Source organism: Podarcis bocagei (genome assembly GCF_964188305.1).
Source record: "Podarcis bocagei genome assembly, chromosome: 4".
Taxonomy (NCBI): Eukaryota; Metazoa; Chordata; class Lepidosauria; order Squamata; family Lacertidae; genus Podarcis; species Podarcis bocagei.
Window position 1 is genome coordinate 57,794,258 of NC_138128.1, and position 18,152 is coordinate 57,812,409.

At 45.7% G+C, this 18,152-nt stretch overlaps 2 protein-coding genes across 2 annotated transcripts in view; both read left to right on the forward strand.

Annotated features, from left to right (window-relative positions):
- The first annotated feature begins 13,293 nt into the window (after positions 1 to 13,293).
- Positions 13,294 to 16,464, forward strand: HMX3 (H6 family homeobox 3). Its single transcript, XM_081192110.1, has 2 exons — positions 13,294 to 14,233; positions 15,711 to 16,464. Exons 1-2 carry the CDS (start codon positions 13,879 to 13,881, stop codon positions 16,367 to 16,369), a joined length of 1,014 nt encoding a protein of 337 aa, XP_081048236.1. The 5' UTR covers positions 13,294 to 13,878; the 3' UTR covers positions 16,370 to 16,464.
- The window catches only part of HMX2 (H6 family homeobox 2), a 33,461-nt gene continuing 31,705 nt past the window's right edge, over positions 16,397 to 18,152 (forward strand). Inside the window, exon 1 of the mRNA XM_081192111.1 lies at positions 16,397 to 16,613. Within this exon, the coding sequence (XP_081048237.1) occupies positions 16,468 to 16,613 (146 nt within the window). The 5' untranslated portion in view covers positions 16,397 to 16,467. The remainder of the gene's footprint in view (positions 16,614 to 18,152) is intronic.

Sequence of the window (18,152 nt, forward strand, 5' to 3'; positions counted from 1 at the left end):
ACAGAAACAATATAATGCTCTCTCGCGCATAGAGAAACACATGGTGGACGTGATACTGCAGCTCATAATATATGGATATTTTATTGTGGTCACCAGCCAAACAACAACAGCAACAACAAAATTATGTTTCCCCTATATTGCATTCTAACCTGACATCCATATATGTAGAATAATGACATTACTGTGGAGTGTGAGGAGAAGGCCTGCATTGCATAAAGAGTTTACTTTGGTCTGGAGATTTTTGCTTATTCCCTTTGATGTATCTCAGAAATCTTCGAAGTAAACCAGCCAAAGGACCGTTCTGGGATTAGTAGAGTGACCTGGTCGCTGTCCATGGTACTGAAAACCAAAGCTAAGCCATTCTTGTTTGTTTTATTGTGAAGTAGGTGCTCTTTCATAGCCTCCCTTGCAACCTCATTTAGCCAAGACTGATGAGGCAACAGCACACTGTAAATGTTACTGCAAGAAGCTATTCAGTTCAGTTTGTTTCTTTGGAGTCTGTATGGTGGCGATTGCACACTACTTGTATCTTCACTTTATTTCACCTGCACATACATAACGGTAGTATTTCGGATTTGCAAATCGAAGCCTTGATGCAACTGATTCCATTTATCCAGGGGCATCCTTTAATCTTAAATTCAGCAGCTCCTTTGGCATTACTAAGGTATGTGATATAAATCAGATATGAGAGCCCTTTTAAGAAACTGATTTTTGGCTCAATGGACCGTAACCACTTTGAAATCAATGATTATTTAGGAACTCTTAAAACTGTAGATAATTTAGCTGCTGTACACACACATATTGGTTCTATTTTCTTCTTATTGGTTTACATGTGAATAATCTATATTTGTCTGGGTCTCTCCTACACAGGTGGTTGAGTATGGATTATAGCAATTCTCCTTTTTTAATACACCAGGCAGAGCTGTAAAAGATTTCAGCACCTTCCCCACCCTTAGAAAGAGACTTAAAGGGCAAAGTTGGAAAGTTTGGTGTTGCAATTCTACTCAATTTCAGTGGAATGTGAGCAGGTTCAGCATCATGTGAAAGGGCCCTGGCATTTTGCAACCTAATAATTATCATATATTATTTTTCTCTCCACAGCTCTAGAAGCCTTGTGACCATGTTTGCTTCTTGACACATGGTATCAAGCTTTCTAGCTCAGGATCCGATAACTACTCTAGAATTCGAGGGAGATCCACTTTTAAACTTAAAAGTGCCTCTAGTTCTCGTTGCTGTAGACCCTATAATATAGAGCAGTAGGTGGGGAGCTTTTTTAACCCTGAGAGTTGCGCTTCCTCATGGAAAGCCAGGCTGGGGGTGGGGGTGCCACATTTCAGTAGTGGGTGGAGCCAAAGGCAACACTGGACAGAGCATCAATTGTTACTCTTACTTTTGTACAGAAGGCTACATTTCTATACACAAAAAGCACATGGGGAGGGTATAGAAGAAGACCATTGAGAGGTGTGACCTGGAGAGAGTTCTAAGAGTTCTGAGAGTCAGACAGAGGAGGACAGAGGACCACATTTGACCCCCAGACCTGCGGTTCCCCATCCCTGCTATAGAGTCAAAACTTGTAAGAGTGGGAAACTTCAATTAAAATATTTGAAAACAAGGAGATATGTGTAGGGCTTCCAGTGGGCAGGGAAGGGGATTTAATAAAAATTAATTTTATAATTTCCCATTTATAATTTCACACATTTCCAAAGTTTTATATCTGGACTTTACATAGGACTGTGGCTTCCATGGAAATGGGGTCTCCAGTATGGTACCCTCAGGTTCCCTGCCCCTGTCTTTTTATTTTTATTTTTATTTTAGTCTTGTTTAATTGATGTTGTTCAAGCGGGAAGAAATCTCGGGGGGGGGGTTGCAAACATTGTCAGGTATTTGGGGCTATGTTTTATTTGGTTTTAGGAATGTATGTGCTTTGCCTGTTCGAGGAGACTAGTGAGGGGCTGAGCATCATCATTTTGTCTTCTGTGAAATTGGTTCTTTGTGGTGCCCACAGCAGTTTGGGGTTTTTTTTTAGATTTCCAGGTGTACCCTCAAGCCAAAAAGGTTATAGACTTCTGACATAAAGCATCACAGCTGGGACCATAAACCATACTTCTACTACTATAATCTCAGAGACCATAGGTAGAGTATTAATGTGGAATTAGTACCTTCTAAATATGTTGGTAACAATCTTTGGTCCACCCTTCTGTTCAAACTTACTGGAGAACCCATTGGTTCGGTTAAGCTACAATTAACTCCTTCCATAAGGGAGAGTCTGCTCTATCCCTCCTTCTCTGAAGATAGAATGATAGGAACAAGGAACAGGGTCTTCTGGGAGGTGACACCTTCATTATGCCCTCCAAGCTTTCTTGGTATCATCACTTAATATCCCCACTTGGCCACCTAATGACAGGCACACAGACCAGTTTCAGACACAGCCATAGAGAAACCCTTTCAGACACAGAGAAATCCTTTCCCAGTACAGTAAAGGGATCAGTCAACACTAAATCAGCAGAAGAAACTATCCCAAACAGCGCATTTACACAATTGATCCTTGTGAACATTATCCAATTAATTATGGGTTGTAAAATAGTAATAAAATAATTCTTGTTTAAATCCAATGTTATGTGCAGTTCTACAAACACTAATTAGGGAACAAATATTATTGATGCATGTGGGAATGATGCTAATGAATGTGTGTTGAAGATCTGCTCCAGGATGACTCAGCAGGATGGCAACAAGTATTCCTTAAATACACATAGACACACCATGATCTCATGTGAAAGCTTAGAGGATTTTTTTTTTAATGCAGATTCGATCTGTTGCTGTTCTGTCACTTTCAGCACACCATTGTGGAATGGGAGAGCCGTTCTGTAACAAAGGCAATTTCCTGGATGTGTGCAGTGCAGCATAATTCAGCCAAACATAACCATCCCATCCTTGAAATGAGAGTTAGTTGCAATGGTTTTAAAATGCCATTAATTTTAAAGGGACATTAAATCTGAAGTGTGTTCTATTCTAGGGGTGGGGAACCCATAGGCCCTCCAGATATTGCTGGGCTCCAATTCCCATCAGACCCAGCCAGCAAGGCCAATGGTCATGGGTGACCACCACCTGAAGGACCACAAGTTCTCCGCCCATGTTCTGTGTCCTCCCATGGGAGCACCTGGGGGCTAGGAGCTCACATAGCCTGTCCACTGAAGAGCTGAGAAGGAGAGTGGCTGCTGAATCCTCTCCCTCCCATTCCAAATAAAGGTGAGATGACTTGCTACACACCTGGAAGAAGAAGGGGATAATGGAGAGGGCTCTACAATGTGTTATGAGAATCCTGTCCACATATGCAGCTCTGCACTGGCCTCCAACAGGAGGGGTGAATGTAATTAGCCCTGACAAAATGTAGTTGCTAGCTAAGCTCAATTCAAATCCAAGGAATTCAACCTGAAATCCTCAATCCACTTGCCTGAGAGTAAGACACACTTTATGTGACTTGCTCCTGAATAAACCTGCCTAGAATTGATGTCTTAGTCATGATTAACTTTTGTTGGATTGTGCCCTACATGAGTAATAGTTACCAACGAATTAAGAGTAGGAGAAGATATGTATATATGCAGTAGTAATTGTTGTTGTTTTTTACTCCAGTCATCATGGGAAATATTATTTTCTTTATTCCCTTTATTTATAAAGCATTAATTGGTATTGAATTCATTTGATAAAGCCACATGCCACACTTCAGATCTCGCAGACGTCATACAGATGAGCAAGACTCTTCCACTGTAAAATAGATGTATGACTTTTCTCTAATCTCCTTTACTGGTACAGCCATCTAATGCACACAACTTGGCAATACAAGGTACCTCAGCAATATTTATTGCAGCATTCTGTGTAAGTAGTCCTCATTCTGGTGTCTTCTATTACTCACTGTGTTCTAAAAAAAGTTATCTCAATTGAAAAATATATGATCAATGTTATTAGTGTAATCCATTCATAGCTTTATAGACCCCAAGTCTTTCAGGGAGTGTCATAAATCTTCAGGATGACCCTGGTAGGCAGGAGTTTGCTTCACAGCTGTGATTCAATGGATGGCTTTAAAAAATCACAGTGCTAGACAGCTCCCTGTTAGATGAGAAAATCTGGAGACATTTGATCCAGCTCAATTCAACAACCCTAAATCCAAATCATGAAAATACAGAACCAAGCACTTCACTCCATTTGCCAAATATGCACTGCTTTGCAATGCTTAATATTGAGTTACATGTGTAAACAACTGTGGATTTCTTATACCCACAATAAACTCTTTCGGTAATAGCATGAAATGAAACATTCAGATCCAGATATCACTTAAATCAAATGATTTAGGAGAAATTTAACTGTATGAATGAGTGCATATATATTTGTAACCAGTCCCTGAGTGGCACTGGATTAATATGCATCTGGCTTTGTTTTCAAACACAATTTAAACCATCTAACTGGTATAGCACACACCCTAATGATCATGATTGCATGTGTGGATTCCTCACACTCTTTAAATACATCTCTGTTCCTTCTTTAGGCTTCTCAGCTTCACCTTGACACCACTTTTCTGGGTTTAATACCTCCTCTTCAGCCACCTCACCCAAGGTATGGTTTGAAGGTGCTCAAAGCCACTACTTTGGTGACACTAAACAGGTATGGATCTGATCTGTACCTGAATGGGAATCACCTGTATGACACCTTGGGATCCATGGTGGAAGAAAGATGGTATAGAAAGGGAAGACAGTTAATAAAAGTATTCTGTTAATGATATTCTGCTGTGTGTTGTTTGGCTTGCTTACTTGAATCATCTAGATTGCTTTGCGCAACAATATACAGTGGTGCCCCGCAAGACGAATGCCTCGCAAGACGAAAAACTCGCTAGACGAAAGGGTTTTTCGGTTTTGCGTTGCTTCGCTAGACAAATTTCCCTATGGGCTTGCTTCGCAAGACGAAAACGTCTTGCGCTTTTTTTTTAAAGCCGCTTGAAGAGGCGCAGTTGTGACGGACAGTGCTTCACAAGACAAAAAACATCGCAAGACGAAAAGACTCGCAGAACGAATTCTTTTCGTCTTGCGAGGCACCACTGTATTTATGATGCAACTTGGTGTCTTTTTTTATTCAAACAGCAATCCCATCACATGCTGCTTTTGCAAGTATCTTCAGCGGCATGTGAGGAGACACTGGGGAACATACCCCACCCAAAACAAGTCCTCTTGGGTATATAAAATTTAGTTCTGCAAGGTTTGAGGTGGGTGAGTGGGATGATGGTTGCAGGCCACAATTGTTGTTTTCCTGCCAGGGACTTTGTACGTTTCCCAACTGCATAAAAAGTAGGAAAATCAATAGCTGAAGCTTTCCATCACAGCATCTTCAAGCTGGGAAAAGTTTCCCCGTGGTGAATTTCCATCATGAAGCTGTTAAAGGCAAACATTCACAACTTGTATAAAATAGATTAGGAAGGCTTCCCATAATTTCCCTCTGTTCAGAGGGGAAAGTGGCTTGCATTTTTAGCAGCACCTGGAGAGTATGTAAGTAAATAAAAAATGGACTGGATAAAATATTAAACTAGAATTTTAAATAACACTGGAATCCTAAACATACTTACTAAGAAATCTAAATTATTTAAACAAATGTAAATTATTCCTGAGTGGATATATTTGGGATTGGATTGGAGCATTCAGGTGAAATATGTATATGAAGCCTGGGGTCTTATCATTTGCCTCCCCCCACAAAATAGTAAAGATTTCCAGGGCCACCATTTCCCAGTTAACTATATATGCTGTATATATAGTAACATTTTAACTCGCAGTATGTCAGTCCTCTCATTTTGTTAACCTTCTGTTGTATAGGGATTCTGTATAGTAGTAGTAGCTTTGCTTGAAAATGTCTACATTTTAGGGTCCAGCAACTCACTACTGGAACTTTTAGAAATTCGGTGTTTTGCATATTTGAATGGACTTATGACATCCATTTTTAAAGTAAAAGCAAACAGCTTGCACTGACCAGATAGGAATAATCTGCAGACAAACATGTGGGGAAACAATGTACCTGTCCTTTTCTCCTCTCTTTCCACAAAACAATACCCAACCTACCATCTACAAACCTTGCACACATAAATTTCACATATCCAAGGGGGGGGGGTTTAGGGAACATGTCCCATAATCAATGTTCCATGACATGCCTCTGAAGGTACTTTCAAAAGCATCGTGTGATGGGACTGCTGTTCAAGGAGGAAGAAAGTGTCAATGCTTTCACTGGGCATGCCCAAAGCCACCTATTTGGGTAAACATCAGGCCTGACTCTATCCTTATGTCAAAGAGTCATGGGGAACCAGTGGAGCTCCAGGTATTATTGCACTACAACTCCTGTCTTCCTTTCTGGATGGGGTTGATGGAAGCTGGAGTCCATCAATAGCTGGGAAACCACACCTTTCCCATCCTTCAACCTGAGGCAGATTATTCTGGGTGTCATGAAGGGTCAGCAATTTGTTAGTCGTTCCATTTATTATTGTTGATCCTTTACTCCCAAGGAGAAGCACTTTACTGCATTTATACGCACCTCCTTTCTGCCACTAGACTCAAACCTAGCTTGGGGCCTTCTCTAGATGTTCCTTCTATTGCACATTTATGATGGTTTGTGCTCATGATGGTATTGGGGTGGCTTTGCATGATTCTGTTTCAGTACTATTTGTGCCTGCAAACATTTTGGGGTGCATATTCCACCACAATGGTCTCCTTATGAAATGATGGCATAAAGTTCACTGGTTCTGGTTTCTCCATCAAAGTAGTGATTTGGAACCAGACCAGGCCTTGATAATAATAATAATAATAATAATAATAATAATAATAATAATAATAATAATAATAATGTTTTATGTTCTTAACAATTTCCAAATATTGCCCATACTTTTTTTTTCAAAAAATCATTGCATGCTAATCAAAACAAAATGAAAACACTCTCTCATCTAATGTGCCTTTAAAGCAAGATAATAGAGAAGGTTTCACAGTTCACTTTTAAGTTAGAGAAATACCATCCTGTCTGAGAGTTTGTAAACTGCGGTGTGTCCTCTGACTTCGGAAAGCCGCCCAAGGCAGCTGATCTACTCAAATTGAAGTCTGCTTTGTCTCATTGGTTTCACTGAAATCCAAGAGCCTCAGCTTAAGTGGGTTGTGGATCTAACTGGCAGCACTGGCTGGTCTATATTTCCATAGATGTTTATCTCACTCGGTACTCAGTCATGCCATTTTCTTGGCCAGGTGAAATCGCATCTATCTTCTCCTCCACCTCAGGCACTCTCCTTAAGGTTGCATAGATACTCAAGATCACTTAACAGCCTTTAACCATCTTGCAGTTGTTACAATTAAGTCAGTTAAAGTATGGTAAAGAGGTAGGTTTTTCTTCCCACGCTTTCACTGACAATATAAAGTGGAAATTATATATATGTTGGTGAATGTAAATGTATAACCAAGGAGGCCTGTTATTCTGGAATAACTATCACTGGGCACAAGGGATTGGACATAGGTGTGCAGCATTAAATGGATTCCTCTACATGTGAATGCATACTATGTGTCAAAATATGGGATGTAATAATAATAATAATAATAATAATAATAATAATAATAAAAAATTTATATCCCACCCATCTGGCTGGGTTTCCCCAGCCACTCTGAGTGGCTTCCAACACAATATTAAAATAAAGTAATGCACCAAACATTAAAAGCTTCCCTAAACAGGGCTGCCTTCAGATGTCATCTAAAAGTCTAAAATGCCTCCAGCTTATTTGCAAAGGTGCCTTTAGTCCCTCTGGCATGACACTGTCCTTCTTGTTTTCCTGAGTACTGAAACCTTCTAGCGATGGTGCCACACTAGAGGGCAAAGAGGGAGCTGTTCAAGTAAGTTGGGGGAAAGTGGAAGAGGTGCAAAATATTGGGATACCTTAACTTAGAATTCAAGCCATCGTGTTTGCCTATATACAAATCTATGCAACTTGAACAAATCTAGTAATTGACTCAACCCATTTGAAACTTCTGCAATCAGGTTCCAGCTCTAACTGAGGGGAATGGACCCTGCCTGGAGACTTACAGCCCAAAAAGGCAGCACACGAAGGAGAAAGTCCAAAATGATCACAGAAACAGAGCAACTCCCACATGAGGAAAGGTTCAGAGAAAAGACAAGTGAGATGAGGCATGACAGAGATGTTTAAAATTAAGCCTGGTGTGGAGAAAGCAGAGACAGGAAAGTTTTTCTTCCTCTCTCATAACACTAGAATTTGGGGACATCCAATGAAACTGAACGTTGGAAGACAAAGGTGGGGAAAGTACTTCACATAGTCAAGCTGTGGAATTTGTTCCCACAAGAGGTAGCGATGGCAACCAACTTGGGTGTCTTTAAAGGAGCTTAGACAAATCCATGGAGGATAAGGCTATCATTGGCTATTAACCCTGATGGCTATGTTCTATCTCTGGGTAGTCAGATAGCCAGAGAATATCATTTGCTGGAAACCACAGGAGTGGAGAGGGTTGTTGCACTATGGTCTTGCTTGCATGCTTTCCCCAGGCTTCTGGTTGGCCACTGTGAGGACAGGATAGTGGACTAGATGGGTCACTGGCCTGATCCAGATTGCTTCTCTTAGGTTCTCATGGGGAGAGAAAGGACACAGCAGAAAAGTACAGAAAGGAATATATACTGCACACTGTGTGGTAAATAATCCCAGTTCACTTAGTTATATTGTAAAATATGTAACCACGTGTTTTCAGTGCTTCCTTCCCCAATACACAGAGAGAGAGAGCTAAAAGAAATTAATAGTTTGTTTGGTGTACATTGTTAAACTTGCCGTGTATTTCAGACTGGCAAAAATTGCTCTGTTCCTCCTGAAGGTCCATTGAGCTGTGCGTCGCTCAGTCCAGGAAACGTGTTCGAGGCACAGTTACTGCTGAAATAGGGATGCTGAAATCCCATTGAGGTGAATGGTGTTTGAGCAGCTGAACTGTGCCCTGGAATGCAAGCCAAGAGACGTCACTAGTTCTTCTTCGCAGGACCCAGAAATAGAAACACTTCCATTCAGCCATCAATATTGCATAAGGAGAAGCTGGTCCTTCCAGACAGAAGGCGGGATCACTTGATCTTTGTCTCTTTCTCCCTTGGCATCAAATGCAGGGCCTTCAAATATATTTATTTCCTTTGAGTTTAAGACCCAGTAAGCCAAAATACTGTTAAAAGCAGTATATCCAGACAAGAACTTCTTGTGATGTTCATCAGAGACAGCCAAAGTGGCTCCCTGTGGCTATTTTGGACTACAGCTCCCATCATCCCTATCTCTTGGTTGGGGTTGATCAGAGTTGTAGTCCAACAATAGATGGCAAATGGCCTGCCTATACAAGATCCCTGGGTTGGTTCATTTGCCATTTGTATCATACTAAGGTTGTGTACACATGACTGGTTTAGACACAGCTGGGTTGTTCTGTTTCTCAATTCAGGTCAAAACTGAGTGGGGGGGGATCACAACAACATTTCGTAAGAAACAACAGGACATACACATAAAGTCATGTGTGTACTGTTTGCCAAACCAGCATTGGATGTAGAATAAATAGGAGTGGGTAAAAAGCCTAAATTCATGTATTCCAGAGGGAATGTAAGCATGTTAAGTTTCAATCTACTAGGAGTAACTGAGTCAGGCTTCCTTCTAAGTATGCATGTGTAGGATTGCACAGTTAGTTAAAGCAGCAGGGCTGGGCCAAGACATTTTGCTGCCTTGGTATCCTTCCCACTTCCATATAAAAAATACAACGGGGGGGCAGCTGAATCTGATTTCAACTTTGAGGCAACACACTTGCTTAGACTCAAGCTTGGGACACTCAGGGGATAGGGTTGGTCCACTGTTACCGCCCACCCTCAGCTTCTGCCGCCTAAGGCAGCTGCCCCACTCTGCCTAATAGTAGGACCAGCTTGCACAGCAGCCACCTTAAAAAAGAAGAAGACAGATTTATTCTGGCGAAAAGTTTGATGGACTAGGGCCTGCCTCATTTCCTAAGGAAGAATCCTGTAGCACCTTAAAGACCAGCAAATTTATAATGGTGTAGACTTGGGTGAACGACTTCTCTTTAATTAAGGTGCTGCAGGACTCTGGAGGTTTTGCAATAGCGTAAGCACAGCCTCTGGAAGCATGAACTTAATTCAAGCACCTCTTGAAGTGGGTACTAATCCACAAAAGTCTTATGTCACAATAAAACTGTTCGTCTTTAGGATGCCACGGGTCTCTTCTTTCTGGATCTCGTTGGAAAATGGACACAGTCACACGCACAGCAGTTGGACCCCAGAAGACTCCTGAACGGCCGCGTAGAATAAAGCAGAAACCACGGTTCCTTATCACAGGGAAGTCCAACAGAGGGCGCTATGCCCTTTAGTTTTGCTAAGGGGAAAACCGGAGCCGGGAAGAGTGCAAGCGGATTATTTTGGTTGCTCCACGTAATTAATTCCCCCAACGCACACGCGCGCTCCACAAAGTGCTGGTGGCAACGCCATTCAAAACAATGTATATCCGATATATATAGAACTGAGGCAGTCAAACTAGTGATAGGCATCTGCTTTTCTTTTTGATCGCCGATCATGAAGACCATGCCAATAATTACATCTTGACTACACCAAGACTACACTATAGCGGCAATGGGTTTTGGGGAGGGTGGCGGTGGGGGAAATCCATGTCTTACGTGACTTTCATTTGAGAACGATCTCGATAAGAGGAAGAGAGAGCCACGATTTCTCAGAAGCAGCAGCAACTTAGGCAAATCGGACTTATAAAGAGATCTATTCTGATCTGTCCTGTGGTTATTCATACAGCTACCGACTTCCACGGCCTGTGACTTTGCCGAGTTACATAAGCAAACAAACAAAAAGGGGGTGAGTGGGAGGAACAACAACAGCCACCTCCTTCTCCCAGCAATGACATTAATAGGAACTTCTATTTCATTACATTTTTCATATCTTTTCAGCCAACTATAATGCTCTCGGTGAGTGGATGTGCGTCTAGATATATTTCACAGCTCATCTTCGAAGTCTATAAAGACCAATTTTCATTTTCTGCGAGACCCAGATGTGACACTGGTCAAAAGCTTGATTTCACCCAGGGTGGTTTGTTTCTCCTTAGAGGCACCTCGGCAGCATCTTCATGTTTGCCCGGTTTTTTTGAAGGCATCTCAGATAAGCCAAGCGGTGTGTCGATAAAGTTTTAACGCGGATTTCTGTCTGAAAGCAATGACGTGACCCATGATGCTTGTCCTCTTCCCCAGTAGTAGTAGTAATAATAATAATAATAACAACAATAATAGTGTGAAACATTCGGAAAATGTGTCTTTAATTTTAGGAAAGATTCGTAGAGGGGCAATATGGGTATGGGGAAGGGGTCCGTGACTAAGAAAGAAAGAAAGAAAGAAAGAAAGAAAGAAAGAAAGAAGAATTTGCAAAACTGGTAGGTAGGATGTGGCAGGGATATCTGGAAAAATATGGGAAGCAAAACGAACTATTGTAGCTGAATGGATTTTTTTTCAGTTGCAAAGTAGTGACTTTGATTAGATTCCCACGATCGCTTCCTTCCATTTCCTCGTGTCAACAGCAAAAAATAGATGTGTGCAGGGATGCCAAAGTATTTTTAAGTTCAGGGTTTTCTTTTAAAAAGGGGGGGGGGGAATTTGCTTCTGTTCGATCTACGTTATAAGCACCCTTCACATTTCTTACCAAATTTGTTCCCCCCAGAATTTTTTTTTACCAAAAAAGCAATAAACCTAACTGCAAAAAAGAAAAAATAAATTCAAACAAGGCGCATTAGAGGAGAGTGTGTCCGGCGTGTGAATGTATAAAGCACTGTGTCCTCCACATATGTTTTATTCTGTCCCACTTTTTTAAAAAACAACATTTTGGCAAGTAGCAGGCAACCTCTTTTTTTAGGTGAAACCTCCAAAACTACCTGAGCATAGTTGTGCGGCGTTCTTGCTTTAAATTTACATTACCTATATTTAGGAAACCATATTCAGTCTTTAACAAGGTGATCCTACAATATATATTCAGAAGCAAACCCAGCTAAGTTCAAAGGAATAGGATTGCCCTAAATCTATTTTGCTTAAACATGAGAGAGTTCAGAGGATGCAGAAAGCAACCTAATGAGAGACAGACCGGTTTTACATGAATGAAAAACCTCTTCGCAGAATATTCACAACGAGCAATAGCTTTAGGCTCTTAAACTTATCCTCGCTCCTAAACATATTCGACTCACCGGAACCAATGGGGCTTAAGTTCTAGAGTATATTATTATTATTATTATTATTATTATTATTATTATTATTATTGATAGGTGCATCTGTGGCCTTTTGGCGTCCGTGGCGAGGAACACTTTGCTTTCACCCGGTTCCTGTTCATCTGGTCTTTGGCTGCTGGTGACGTTTGGTTTGGCAACAATTATCTGTCTTGATCTATAGAGAGAACAGTCTATATCTATTTGGATCCGGTTCTCCATTTATCTTTATTTCTCTCTCGGGAAATAGCTCTGTGGAGAAGCTTTGAATCTGACACGTCAATTGCGAGCGCCTTCTCCAAAAGGCCAGCATTTTTATTTTTTTTATTTTGGTTTTATTTCGGTTTTGAAGTGATCGAGCTATGGATCCCCTGGGGAAAGGTCACATCCCACGTCGAAGCTTTTGTGGGAGGGGGAGATGGGATCGGTGGTGTGGTGCTGATGGTGTTGGGGTACTTTTCCACCCCGAGGGCTCACCCCGGATGGGATGAAGCTGCTCTGGAGAAGGGCAGCGCCGGCTGCCCCGTTTTAGGCAAACGGGATTCGCTCCCGCAGCTCCGGGGAAGCGAACCAGAGCAAGGCTGGGTTTGGCTGCTGCTGTCGGTGTGTCGGAGGCGGCCAGCCGAGTCTCCCCCCCCCCCGCCCTCCAATCCTTGGGGAAGCAACCCCAAGGAAAATCCCTGCCGCTGCCTCCTGCCCCACCCCTAACCCCATAGCGCAGAGGAGGTGTCCAGGCTGGCTGGCAGGTTTGGCGTGCGACCCTCCTCCTGATCTTTCTTCCGGAGGGTCATTGGTAGGGGAGTTTGTACAGAGTGAGCAGTGTGTGTGTGTGTGTGTGTGTGTGTGTGTGTGTTGCAGGGGGGTCCTCACTTTGTGCGTCCTCGTCGCCCCTTCCTCGGCGCGGCGGTTTTTCAACCGAGCCAATACCCTTTTGTGCTAATAGCCCTGTCCTCATTTGCTGCCTAATTGGACTATATAAAGCCAATAAGAGGCGAGCTCTCGTAGCCTGGAGCCAAAGGACCAAATCGAAGGGGGGCGTGGAGGCAGCGAGAGATGGACGGGGCGGCGGCGGAGGCGGCGGGGAGAGGCGAGGGAGGGGGGTGCGCGCCGCCTGCCTCTCGCTTCTCTCCCTCTTCTCCCTCACTCACTCTGCTTTGCCCTGCCTAGTGGCACTGGGGGAGTCCGGGGGCCCAGCCGACGCCGCCGACGCCTTGCCCGGCCCGAGGCCGCTTGCCACGCTCCGCGCCCCAGCGCCGCTGCCGCCGCCCAGCGCCACCCCGCTGGGGTTGACATTTGGATTTCCGCGTTAGCATTCGGCGCCGGGTTGACGCAGGAGAAGCCGCAGCAGCAGCACCGGCAGGAGGAGGAGGAAGAGGAAGAGGAGGAGAAGCGGCCCCCACGGACTTCCAAGTCTCGCTGCCTGCCTGGCTGGAGGACCGGGACTCGTCCGGGTGTCGTGCGGCCCCCACCTCCACTTCACCCCTCTCCCCTTCCTTCCCCCTGCCGTCCTTCCCCCATGCCATCGGCCAACTCGGAGCCACTCCGGAGTGCAGTGTGAACGCCGTCCCGCGGACGTGGGCAACGTGGGAAGGATGCCCGAGACCGGACAGGACGCCCCCGGCAGCCAAGCGCAGCCGCCGCCGCCGCAGCAGCAGCCCCCTCCGTCGTCGCAACCCAAGGAGTCGCCGTTCTCCATCAAGAACTTGCTCAATGGGGACCACCCCAAGGCGTCTCCTAAGCAGCCCCGGGCGCTCTTCCCTCCGGCGGCCAAGGGGGCTCTGGAGGGGGCCGGCTTCGCCCTGTCGCAGATGGGTGACCTCGCCTTCCCGAGATTCGAGATCCCGGCGCAGAGATTTGCTTTGCCTGCTCACTACCTGGAGAGGTCCCCTGCCTGGTGGTATCCTTACAGTTTGACGCCCGCCGGAGGCCACCTGCCTAGGCCAGAAGGTACTGGAGATCAAAGTCCTCTCTCCATCTCTCTTCCTCTTCCCCTCCCCAGTCTATTCAGCCCCCCACCCACCCATCCATTTCAGTAACCCATACGAGCCAAAAGGGTCCAGGTCTCTTCCTGAAGGAAGCCCAAGTCTTTGTCACCAAGATGATTGGACTCCATCTCCATTGCTCCGTTGTGGTTTTCCTCGGTGGTCTCTGCTCTCCAGGGTCAGCCAGGTCTCCCCTTCTTCTCCCAAACAAGCTCTCCCCCGGGGCAAATAAAGCCTTCCAGGTGTGAGCTAGGGTTTCCCGTATCAGTGAGAAGTAGCGATGTTTCCTTAGTCATCACTGACTTGTAGGCACTCGCCAGAAGAACATTTATTTAGTTTTGTGGAGATCAAAGGTTGGCTTTCGTTTCCTCACCAAGAAACTATATGCACTGAACGGAGTCCCCCACTTTCATCCCTCTTTGCGACCCATCTGTTACTCTCCTCTCCCCTCCAAGTTTGGTGCCACTCTAATTTCCACGGGATTTATTCAGAAACAAGAGGCATTTATCATACTGTATCTAAATATCTTCTCTCTGGTTCCGTCTCTCGTCCCAACCACACTTTCTTGGAAGGAAGTCCCATGAAATCCCCCACAGGACTTGCTTCCAAAGAAGTGTAGCTAGGATCCGACGAGGCTTACTCACAAGTAAATCAGCCTATCAGCTAACGGTGGGGATGTGCCTGAGAAGCAAGGAAAAGGCCATTTCAGGAAGTTCATTGACTTCCACGGTGCTCATGCTCAAGTTAGGAGCAGTTAGGATCGCAGCCTTTCGGTGGAGGAGCCCACAGCTGCAATCCTTTAAAACTCAGAACTTGAAAGTCAGCTCCATACAGCTAAATGGGACTTGCTCTCCAGCCCATTGCAGGAAGAGGAGGGAGGCAAGGCTGCTGGGTGGAGGGCAGGAGGAAGTTCCACAGTGCTCAATGGGGCTTAGTCCTAAGAGAAGTGTCCTAAGAGGAATAAAAATGACTTCTTCCCAAGCATACACGTATTGCAGATTTCCTTGTTGTCCTACTCAGAACAGACCCATTGAAACTAATGGGCCTAACTTAGTTATGGCCATTCATCTCAATGGATCTACTCTAATCATTCTGTTCTCAGAACTGCCATCATACGCATGTTTTCCTTTACCGAGCAGAGAAGTCCTATTAACTGAATCAAACGTGCCAGGTCTATTTCTCGGAAGTGTCTCTGCAGAGTCACCCCGAAGAGGCAGCATCCCAGCGTCCTCCTAGGTGCGTTTCCTCGGAAGTAAGCCCCAGCTGTGTCCCACTAGGCTTACTCCCTCGTGAGTTCAGTCACAAGCCCGCTTTCCAGGGAGTGAGCTCCACTCCGCTCAGCAGGGAGGAGAGAGAGAGAGAGCTTGACAGTCGAGCCTCGCTAGCTGCTCGGATCTTGACTTTTGCTCTTTGTGTGCGTGTGTCTTGCTGTTCCTCTGCAGTTTCCGTGGACAAAGCCTTCCTCAGAGACTCCTCGCCGGCCTCGGTGGGCACAGACAGGGACTCCCCGGACGAGCCCTTGCTGAAGGCCGAGCGAGAGGCGAAGGAGCTGGACTCCAAGAGCCCCGACGAGATCATCTTGGAGGAGAGCGACTCGGAGGAGGTGAAGAAGGAGGAGAGCGGTGCCGAGGACTGGCCAAAGCGCGAGTCGGAGGCGGGCAGCCCGGAGAAGAAGCCTTGCCGCAAGAAGAAGACTCGCACCGTCTTCTCGCGCAGCCAGGTCTTCCAGCTGGAGTCCACCTTCGACATGAAGCGCTACCTGAGCAGCTCCGAGCGCGCCGGCCTGGCCGCCTCGCTCCACCTCACCGAGACTCAGGTCAAGATCTGGTTCCAGAACCGGCGCAACAAGTGGAAGCGGCAGCTGGCCGCCGAGCTGGAGGCGGCCAACCTCAGCCATGCCGCGGCGCAGCGCATTGTCCGGGTGCCCATCCTGTACCACGAGAGCGCCGGCGCCGGCGCCGACGGCGGGGGCAGCGGGGCGGGCGGAGGCGGCCCGACGGCGGCCAGCGCGCCTGTCAGCCAGCCCCTGCTCACCTTCCCCCACCCCGTCTACTACTCGCACCCCGTGGTCACCTCCGTGCCGCTCCTGCGGCCCGTCTGAGAACTGGGCCTAGCTCAGACAGACAGGGGACGAGTCAGGGAGGCAGGAGGAGAATGGAGCAGGGAGGGAGGGAGGGAAGAAAGGCATGAGAAGGGGTCATGAATGGATGGAAGGAGGGTGGCTTCTTTAAGAACCGCGTTGAGGGACAGCCACCCTCTCTTGCCTCTCGCAGCCCAGGCCTCCGGGACGAAGTGTCGCCCCCCATCACCAAGGACCAGCAGGAACCAAGCAAAGATTTGGCTGTGTAAGTAGCGCCCGGATGCTCTGCGCAACGCCCGGCGTGGAGAGACTGTTCTCCTTCGCGGTTCGCTCCTTCTACTTTTGGGTTGTTCAGGAGGAGGACAGAACAGTCGTGGTGAGACCACCACAGAACTACAACCCGGGCTCTGTAGAAGTAGAGAGTGGGGGCTGATGAGAGCGCTTGGCTTTGCTCTGCTTTAAGATGGATTTGGCTATTTAAAAAAAAATATGGAGAAGCGTTGCGCAAAAGGAGATCACCCTCGTGCATTGGTGGTGGTGGGGAGAAATCACGTGTCCAGATGGTGCCAAATGCTGGCGGGGAGAGGAGGGGGTGCTATGTTGCTTGGAAGCCTCCTGGCCTTATGGCCCTGGTCCACTTTTGAAAGGATCTGTTGGTCCTAACTGCCCGAGTCTCCAGTTCTCTGGATCTCTAAGGAGAAACGCGGCAAGCGTCACCGTGAACCATTTTTGACTTGATTATTTATGACACTCCTTATTTTATTCCCTGTTCCGGGTGCGTATATCTTTAGTTCTTTCTTTCTTTCCAGAATAATAATCATGATAATCATAATAAAAAAGATGTTGTGGAGAGCTGTAGTTCTTTGCCTTCCCCGGTCCCCGTTTCTTCTTCAAAGCAGCAGCTCCTCTGGTTTATACCGCTGACCTGTGCAATATCGTACGATTCTGAAAGCACTATAGGGTGTATTTTTTGTGGGGGGGGGAGTTGTAGGTGAGGAAATGTCGGGGTTTGGGGGGGAGAAGTGCACAAATATATCGTGGGAGACAAAAAGGGGGGGGCGGACGAAAGGCAGCTGCTCCTGAACTCCAAACTTCACAAGAGGTCGAGGGTGTCGGGCGCTTTAAGTGATGGACAATCAGTCTCTTTAAAGACGAATTGTAACTTATTTGCTATTCTGTACAGCTTTCTTGTCAGTTTCAAGGAGGGCGCGTGGGGGGGTTTCGCCTGAATGGGGTGGAATCTCGAATTCTTTCGTGTCAGTCTTTCTCACCTGTTGTCTGACAAATTATTTTCGGGCCTCCCCAGATTTATTTCCCTCCCCACCTTCTCCCTCTCTAGCAGGGATCAGTCCTATTTTTAAAATTTAAAGAAGAAGAAGAAAATATTGTTATAAGAATTCAGTGTCGTGATTGGAGGGAGGGGCGGGCTGAAACAAATAAAGAAAACCTGTTCATTACTGGTGACGATGGTGGTGTTTTGCTTGATTATTTTAGAAACGGAAGGAGGGGACTTTGGGAAAGGAGAGATAACAGGTGTCCTAAACCGTCTCACTAGTGGGACGCAGGCAAGCCCGCCTCTCCAACTCCAAGGGATCGCTGAACCTGCAGAGGTAGACAGAGGAGTCTTTGTTCTTCCAAAAAAAAAAAAAAAGGCGGGGTGGAGGGAACGAGCCGGCTAGGTTTGCCTGCGCAGAGGAGACTTTTTCTAAAGCAGTTTAAAAAAAACAAAAACCCTCCACATAAGTCGAAAAGGCCTGTTGCTGAGACTAGCAGGCGTTTTAGGGGCGTTTTATGGATAATCGGC